At 49.2% G+C, this 9,272-nt stretch overlaps 2 protein-coding genes across 2 annotated transcripts, besides 11 other annotated features; both read right to left on the bottom strand.

The window, feature by feature from the left end:
* Positions 1–7,375, bottom strand: Tc00.1047053503895.19 (uncharacterized protein; the record flags this gene model as incomplete). The annotated part of the gene is made up of 1 exon (XM_800811.1): positions 1–7,375. A coding segment is annotated over one exon (7,375 nt), but the record flags the coding sequence as incomplete, so codon positions are not given.
* Positions 1–9,272: a sequence feature (heterozygous, Esmeraldo-like haplotype).
* Positions 2,452–2,472: a microsatellite.
* Positions 7,654–7,676: a sequence feature (AT_rich).
* Positions 7,694–7,718: a microsatellite.
* Positions 7,720–7,744: a microsatellite.
* Positions 7,904–7,928: a microsatellite.
* Positions 7,998–8,041: a microsatellite.
* Positions 8,108–8,131: a microsatellite.
* Positions 8,217–8,248: a microsatellite.
* Positions 8,435–9,178, bottom strand: Tc00.1047053503895.10 (hypothetical protein, conserved; the record flags this gene model as incomplete). The annotated part of the gene is made up of 1 exon (XM_800810.1): positions 8,435–9,178. One exon carries the CDS (start codon positions 9,176–9,178, stop codon positions 8,435–8,437), a length of 744 nt encoding a protein of 247 aa, XP_805903.1.
* Positions 8,574–8,621: a microsatellite.
* Positions 8,803–8,880: a sequence feature (GA-rich).

A 9,272-nucleotide genomic window follows, 5' to 3' on the forward strand; every position in this document is an offset into this window, starting at 1 on the left:
AATGTTTTTTTTCTCCTTCCATTCCATCTTTCAAATCAACCCGTGCCGATGGGGAAAAAGGTGCATCGCGACCATACTGGCCATTCCATTCTTGTCTTCTCGCCCCATTCCTCTTCTGGAAACCAGGAAAAGCTCCAAACATATTGTTTTCATTTCCATTTTCATCATACTCATCTATGTCGTCTTCTTCGTCCTCTTCCCCCAGTTGATTCACAGAATTTTCCTCTCTGCCTGACGCGTGCATCATGGACCACTGTGGGGCCAACATTTCAAGCCACTTACGCAGTGTCGCCGGGTTGTTCATTGGCAAACCTTCCAGATGGATCGTGCCAGTCCATATATTGAGCGGCACTGTCGCCTCCCCACTGAGTTGTAGTCCACATACTCCCTCGAGCTTCACCGTATATGTATCCTCGCCATTCTTCCCTCCATTCGGCAAGTCATTGGCAAGAAGGGACTCAATTATGGCCTCGTAATCTAGCGTACTCGTCGTTGCGGTCCCTTCCTTTTCCTCCTTCTCCTTTTTCTCCTTACTAGGTTCCATTGAGGTAAACGGGGCCAGACCTTGCACTCTCTTCGCAGTGTACTCACCACTGTTTGAAAGGGTGGCATCAATCTTTATGTTCCATGTTTTCTCACGAGGGTCGCGGTGAAGTCGGCGTCGCTTTTTGTGCCGCCTCTTTCCCGTCGCTGCAGTCATGGTGTCTTCCTCTCGCAGTTGCTGCAGTACCGCTGACCAAAATTGAGAGACCAAAGGAAGTGGGGCTGTTGGCAACACCGCACGAAGACTTACTTCGGCGATGCATAATGACCGCCGTGTAGCATCCGGATGAATATGAAATGAACCTGTCAACATGGGGTCGTCCAATTCATCCTTCGGCACCACAGCAGCTGTGAGGGCGGGAGCAAAAATACGTATCGTCGGCCGCATCGCAGAGATGCACTCCAAAAAGCGCTCCCGCTCCCGCAAATCCTCAAAATATTCGTTATAGACAATACGATCATTGCGATAAAACAAAATGTTAATTCCGTATAAAGGCCGTGAGGACACATCCTCACCTCTATCCTTTTTTATTGCCTTATCTGTTACATATTCCTCAAGACTGATGCCATCTAAAAGGAAGTCTGAACGTGCCACATGCAACAACTCGTAACTTTTGTACACGATTGAGCGGATGTAGCCACAACGACGCAAGTGTGGGGGCTCCTCTGCAGGGGCACTTGTGGCACATTCAATTGTGCCATTGAAGTGATCAATAAGCCACACATGCGAGTTGTACCTCTCCGCGTGAATGCGAGTGACGTCTAGAAGTTTGGCATGACGGAACGGCGACCTATAATTAATGGGAATTTCTTCCTGAAAGAGTTGTGCACCGTCGTTGGCCAAATTTGCCGATTTTCCCATCGTCCCTGATTGCCATGGCGGGAAATGATTTTCCCTACTGTCTCTGAGAGGAGGTGATGACTCCCTCTTCCGTCCGCTGCGGCGTTGCATGGGTACTGCGGAGGCGTCCTCGCGTCTCCAACGCACGTGTGTGACAAATGACGTTCTTAATTGCGTCGCAAATGGAACGTTCGACAACGGCAGCACCACAGACGGCATCGCAAGAGCGCCAACGACAAGGCCATGGGGTAAGGCATGTTGTGGGTCACTACCTGCGGTGCCACCACCACCAGAAGGAGACGCGGCTTCGCCTGGAGAAGCAGAAGGCGGAAAAGTAAAATATGATGGTGATGATTGCAACGGCAACTGGGAGACTCGATTATTATTCTCGAAGAGAAACCGCACCGCACGCCGCATACCCAAGTCATGCTCTGCGACTTCATTCAAATGACAATGACGTATAAAATGCCTCGAGAACCCTTGCACGGCCTCAAACGGCTTTTCTTCCTTCCTGCGTTGTCGTTGCATCGCGTCATTGCTATCAACGGTAGAGAAACCGAGCATTTCTTCCTCAATCATAGTTTTGACTGCTGCTGATGATGATAATGAGAACGTTGCGTCTGTTACATGCATATAGGTGTGATACAATGCCATGTCTGCAGTGACACGAAGGACATTTTTCAGTTCCAACAGGGTTAGGGGTATGGGTCCGCCAATGACATAAGGACGATTAACATGCGGCGAGAATACACCCCGCTTCTCTTCATGTATAAGTGAGCGTTGAAGATCGCTGAACGCCGCAATGGCAGCCTCTCGAATATGGTCAGAACCAAAATGACGTTTTAGACGAGCGGAAAGAACAGGCATGGACGCAATGTTAAACCACGTCTTCCATCGCTCCCATAGCCCTTTCGTATTAAATCCAAGTAATAAGTGATTTTCACGCGTGTCAAAGAGATAATTCTTCTCAGGACCTCGCTGCACAGAAGGGATGATCTCGATAAAATACAGAAGCTCACCACTCCTGCTTGTGTCATCATCATCATCATCACCGTCACTAGTGGCGATATTATTATTATTATTATTATGGGTGGCATACGCGGCTCCCGCCCTACGGGGAGAAGAAAAAAAGTTTCTGGCTTTACCCTGTACGCCTTCGCCTGTCACCGCCTTCGTGTTGATATTTATTTTTCCGATAGCTGCACGCATATTTGTCATAAACTTCCCAAGAATGCCATGCGAATTTTGTTTCCCAACAGCCTCCGCTGCTATCAATAATTCATTTGTGCCAACATGAGAACCCGTGGAACTTCGCTTCGCATCCAACAACGCCTTATTACTTTTTTCCGCAACACTTCCAGTATACACGGAATCATTTGCCAACTCTCGTCTTTCTTCCAATACAGACTTTGAAATACCCACAATGGTCGCCCCCAGCAGGTAACACCCACCCTTCGCCTTGTCATCTGGATGGGGTTCTTTCCCCTCCGCATCGTAGTAATACAAAAAGTGTCCATGAATCGCGATGGTGGTGGGAACAAATACCGCCATGTCTTTCCCAAAAAACACACCCCCGTTGACTCTTTTAAGTCTATGCACATGGGCAAAACCACACAATGTGTGAATCGTCTGAAATGGTACGGCGATGGTGAAATCCCAGCGGTCCTGTGCAGAAGAGGTTTTGGATGCGGCGTCAGTGGCCTCTGTGTTCACCGTCTTTACTGGTTTTTTATCAGTTGTCATGCAAAAGGGCGGGCCATTATCATTCAGGAGATTTTTGTGTTCATACTTGTGCGATGGCACCGTAGGGCCATCCTGCTTCCAAAGACGTGACCTTTCCAACTCCACCAAAAAGTTCAAAAGCTCCAGAACTAGTTGTCTTTTGTAACACAACTGAACTTCTTCAACAGGCATCCTCGCACACTGTGCATCCCTGTGGCGGGTAATAATTCGTCGAAGGACCCGCTCCTCCGTGGGGGTTTCTGGTTGTGACAACACATACGGTAAAGAAGAAGGATCCCATAATAATGATGATGATGCATTTAAAGAACCGCCGGGCTCCAGTGGCTTATTGTTCTTTTCCTGACGGCTTTGACTGTCACGGATGCTGTCAGGCCAGCCAAGGAGTGCAGCTAAAAGAGACGTCATGGAGGCAGAGGGTTGTAGCAGACGTGAGTAGCATCCATAGCCTTCCCAGAGACGCTGAACCGTCTCGATATTATCCGGGTAAATATAAGGCGTCACGGCACTATGAGTAGAAGCTCCTGTTTTTCGCCGTTTTTCTTCACGATGCTTCTGGGGTTTCTTTGATCGAGCTCCCGTACGAACCGGCGGCTTCGGATTAAGCTGCTCATCCAAGTAACGTTCAATTGCGTCCAGCTCACGGCGAAGTGCCTCCACGGACGGTTTGGACTTCAATGGCCAACGATGCCTGCCGTCCGACTCATTGCCAACACCTCCATCGAGTTCCAATTCCGACGCCCCCGTCATGTGCATGCACACAGGGTCGACGGAGGCGTTCATCGGAGACGAAGAGAAATGCGTGAATGCTTCCACCTCCTCAATCTCCTCCCAGGAACGAGCGTACAGCGTTGTCATGAGAAGTTCTCCATCCTCATCTTCCTCGTGATAATCTTCCCTGTGATCATGGCTCAAGGGGTGCGTGGAGGTGACGATTTCCCCTGGCCCCGTCTTGCTCAATGCTCCATGCCGCGAGACGCACTCCAGCAGAAGATTCAACTGGTTTGGAAGTGAACTCATCAAACGGGTGTTAGCGATATTACGGATTGATGCAACAGGCATCCAATGCGGTAGAAACAACACTTTAGCCGTCCGTGCCAGCTCCTTTTTCGTGCCTTTTTCCTCTTCTTCTTCTTCTTTGGTTTGACCCCAAACCAGATGTCGCCACCCCACCCCACACTTCTGCAGAGCCCCGTGATACTCGGCTAACACATCGCGTTCTACTGCCGTACAGCGACGACGTTGTAGTCGGTCGCTATTCCCGCTCAGCGAACTATTGGTGATAATTTTCCCCCACTTCAGTTGAGTTACATCAAAGATGAGTCGCAGCTTCTGTTGGTGCCACCTAAATATTTCAAGGCGGCGACGAGACTCCCACAGCAGCACCAGGGCTCTTGAAAACTTCTCCGTTTCAGCGGCCACCTTCCATGAGGAAGGCAACGACGACGCGGGAAACGACATCGTGTCATCCCGTACTGAAAGAATAAAGACATACGGACCAACTGCAACACGTGCCCCAAGTGAGAGGGGCACCCAGAATGAGGTTTTTATGCTTGCGCTTGCTAAGGGCAGCGTCTCCTCCGCTGACCTCCATGAAACAGGAAGACCATTGACATAGACAAGAGGCATGACATCTGTCGTAATTCGATGGCCTTGCCAAACAGACGCAGCAAGAAGGAACCGACCACCCACAGCTTGAATACGCACCTCCACCACAGCATTGTGTAATGTCCCTTCACTTCCTCGAATAATATCCGTCGGCAATGGCAGCTGCAGTCCTCCCTCAGGTGACATCGGCGGCAGTATTGTGCCTGACGCAAAACGCATACAAAACGATAGTCGAAAGGGAGTCCCATCTCCCAAATCACTCTCTTTGATATCAAAAAAGAGAGGAAGTAAAGTATTGGAGCTGTCGGAGCTACGAAGGGATTCAAGTGCGGCTTCCTGTTTTGCCGCAAGCGTTGCCTGACGGTGGCCTTTGACGGTGCCCGCGGAAGGGGGAGGAGGAAGAAGTAAAAGAAAATAAACAGGATGCCGTCGTAGCCCTGCGGCCACGCAATCAGCATGACGGTCATCACATACTTCCCGCCTCACGTCTGATAACGTAAAGAGATGCCAAAATTTCTTTTTTGGTTTTGCCCATGTTCGTACAAGTGCCTCCCGTGAAGCACGATCCGCATGATGCCATGAAAAAACCAGTTGCCGCTCAAATGCATGACGCTCCGCCAATGTTGCCGTGAGTTGTTGGATAGATGACGTAAGAACATCTAGTCGTCTTCTTTTCGCTTCTGCTGTGGTTACAAAATGCATGTTCCCTGTTCCTTTTTTTGAGGCGGATATCATCATTAACTCTTTCTCGATGCCATTTGCGGCCCGCTGCATCATTTCCACAGGATCGATCGTGCAAGGGACAAAAAACCACTCCGGATGACGACACAACAATTTGCATGCCACTGCCGTTTTCAACGTGTTCATGGTGTCGGTGGCATGCATTAGAGAGGCCCGAATGGTTGGAATCAAAAAAAGTTTTGCATGGCCCCATCGCACATTCTGCAAAAGGAGCGACAATGTATTCGGTGCATCCAAGTCAGAGAGGGATGTTACCGCTTCCGGCACCTGTAGAATAGACCGAAACGCACTCCCGTCTGCGATGGGAGGTGTCCATTGGAGTTCAATGAAAAGCCCTTCCGCGTGGTACGCCATAGACGCATCCCTATCCCCCGTCATGATGTAATTCCGCACAATGTTTCTCTCCTCCTCTTCATATTTCTCAAATCGTGTCCGCACAAGCAATGCAACGTGCAGGGGGGCATGTACGCCCAAGACATGAAGCTTCTCACGCAATAATGTAAGGTGTTCTAAACCACGTTGCTGGTACAAAACCATCGCATCCTCCGCTTGCACATCTATCCACACGGCTCCTTCCACAAGAAGTGAAGAAAAGTTGCAACATTTTTCTGTAACGTGAGTGGCGCCGGAAAAACAATGAGGATCATTTTGCCCCTCGCCCTTCCCCAAAAGGTTCCCATCTCCAGTGGTTCCGGCATTTGCTTCCGAACCGCAAAGACGTACCGTGCGCCGAAGTGCGGCAAAGGAGACGGGGTTCCACAGGTCATACATAAACACCGATGGGGCCTGACCGGACGGAGTCCCAGCGGTGGGTGGATCGTCTTGAAACGCCACGAATGCCACCCTCACGCCATCGTCGTCTTTTTTCTCCTTCATACTTTCCCTCTCGGCATCCACCACCACACTTTTTCCCCTTCGTTTCAGACGCTCTTGAATAATTTCAAGAAGTTTCCGCACGACGCGTGTGATCAATCCATGCGTGTGGATAGACAAGAAAGAGGGCGGCTGTGTGCCAATTGCTCTATCCCTTGACTGCGGGGTGCCGAATAGCGTGTATGACTTTCCACTTTGGGGAGGGCCAAAGGCAATCACCGTCACGTGATGTCCACCTACAAGCAACGGCACGATGGGTTGATTCACAACTTCCTCCTGATCCATCGGGAAACTCCATCTGCTGGGAGGCCGCACGGAGGCCCCAACGAAGGGGCGTTTGTCTGCTCTCACTGCTTGGCAGGAGCACAGTGAGTTGAGGAAGGCCAGCTGCTCCACTTCCCGCTGAAGCGTCGCCGCTTCCGCCTCCTCCTCCTCATCGCTTTCAGTCCCGTTTGCCCACGACAGCGCCCCACCTGTTATTGGGTGCACAGCGTTTTTAATCAGCCGGGTCGCAAAGGCACCATCGTTGCCGGAGACTGTGCTCATGTCTAGCAACCTGTCATAGCACCCTGTCGTCCATTGGCGCCCAGTTGCATCCGTCGACTCGGGTTGCTCCCATTCATGACGTAACCGTGTGAAACATTCCACAGAGTCTGGAAGAAAAACTGCATCAAACACATGTGGAAACTCCTGCATGCATAATGTCCCGTTGGGCATATATCGTGCCAACGTGATTGCAGCTCCTTCCGTTTGCTCAATATCACCACTGCTGCTGTCTTTGCTGCTGGGTGGCAATACTTGAATGGCCACCGGGTATGCCACCAACAGCGTATCGCTGCCTGATGCAGTTAAGGCAGGGTCGGGATCACGCACTCGTAACGTGAAGGTACAATATTCTTCCGCGGTAAGTGGGCGACATCGTACCGCAACATGTGGGAGAAGTCCTTTTCTCTCTCCCAATGGCTGGGAATCCTTCGTTAGCAAAGATAACCCCACATATTCCTCCGCATGACATGTTGCATGATTCATCTGCGCTCTTGCTCCAAAACGATATATCTTTTAATGGGCAGTCACAGCCCGGCCTAAACCAAACTCACCACCTCCCCAAACCAACACAATCAAAGAAACAACAACAACCGATACAAAATAATAAAACAAATTAATCAACGCCACAAGTGAAAAAAGAGAAAAAAAAGGGATGTAATTCGATAATAAATGAATTCTTCTGCGAATTATGAAGAAGACGATACGAGCTGTTGTACGGAGACGAGCAAATCTTTCCGTCCTCACGCTCCTTTTAGTTTTTGTTTTATTATTATTATTATTTAAACCCCCGACAACAACAAAAGAGAGAGAAAGAAAGAGAGAGAGACTGTGTGTGTGTGTGTGTGTGTGTGTACTTTTGATACTCTCCCATTCCTAAAGCTAAAATTTACACAAATAAATAAATAAAGAAAGAAAGAAAGAGAGTTATCCGTGGAGTTTGCATGGGATTTAAAGGCACAATTGTTTGGGTTATTTGACACAAGACACGTGTGTTTGTTATCACTCCAATTTATAATAATAATAATAATAATAATAAATGTACGTATGTATATGCCATTTGCATTTATTCTCCTCCCTCTTTCTTCACGCAATCACTTCGTTTTTCTATGTCCATACATGCACATATATATGTATAGATATATAGATATACGGGAGCAGATACGTGAATGGAGTAGGCAGAAAGGTGTAATAAAAAAGAGGAAAACAACAAACTATCAAAAACAACAACAACAACAACAAATCAAAAATCAAAAAATAAAATAAAATAGGAGAATAAAATAAGAAAATATCCATCATCATCACTACAATCATTATCCTCTTCCTCTTTTTTTTTTCTTTTTTTTTGTCTTTTCTTTTCGATCCACTCCCTCTTCTTCTTTAATTTCCTTCTCTATTCTTACTCGTCTATGAACACACACCTTCCCCACTCCTTCTGGTGCACATGCATTTCATTAAATGCGTGCATCGACAGAACTGGACCCTCCTCTAAACAATAAGTAATTCTCCGTACTCCTTCCTTCTCGTTTCTTGGCCGAGTGTTTTTTACCTCTTCTTCTTCTTCCGCTTCTTTTCACCACCTGCGGCAGCGGCGGAGCGAGAGGGAGAGGAGGGTGCAGTCTTACTACTGCGCTTCTTCAACTTTCCCCCCTTTCGTCTTGCCTGCGCAGCAGCGGCAGATTCGGCTGCTGCTGCCGTTGCTGCTGCTGCCGCCGCCGCCGCTGCGTTGCTGGCGTTGCCACCGGACTTCTTCCGCGCCACAGACAACGAGGGCGGCGAGTTCTTCAGTTTTTTCGCCTTCAGTTTTTGAGATTTAGACCGCTGCGAACGCGATCGTTGCCGAGTGCTGCCGCCATGATTGGAGGACTTTTTATTTCCCTTTGGCTGCACCGTCTGTCGTCCTAAATGATTTGCCTCTTCATCCTCGTCCTCCTCGTCCTCTTCGCCTTCACCCTCCTCGTCCTCGTCCTCGTCCTCCTCTTCTTCCTCTTTGCTGTCAACATCGACGTCCTCCTCATTGTTCAGTGAGACAAAGGCCCCGCTGCCCACGGCTCCTGAAGACGGGTTGCCAGAAAACGTTGTTCTCACCGTCACTTGATCCAATTTGCCATCAGCTCCATCCGTCGCAATTGTTGCTGGGGTAACAATGTCATGCAGCCATGCCAAGGCGTCCTCTTGAGCGGGCCCCGGTGTCGTAGGCGGTGAAGACGACGACGAATTCGTCTTTCGTGTGGCAAGAAGACCCGCCGCGACAGGTATGTTATTATTGATGGCGTCCTCTGTAGCCATGTCCGTAAGCAGTGCTGCATGCGTTGTGGCATTTGTGACCCTTTCCGCAGCAGAAATTGCCGCGGGTCCGTAAAGGAGTCGTTGAGTAGCGCCT

The sequence above is a fragment of the Trypanosoma cruzi genome, genomic scaffold (genome assembly GCF_000209065.1).
Source record: "Trypanosoma cruzi strain CL Brener 1047053517115 genomic scaffold, whole genome shotgun sequence".
Lineage (NCBI taxonomy): Eukaryota > Euglenozoa > Kinetoplastea > Trypanosomatida > Trypanosomatidae > Trypanosoma > Trypanosoma cruzi.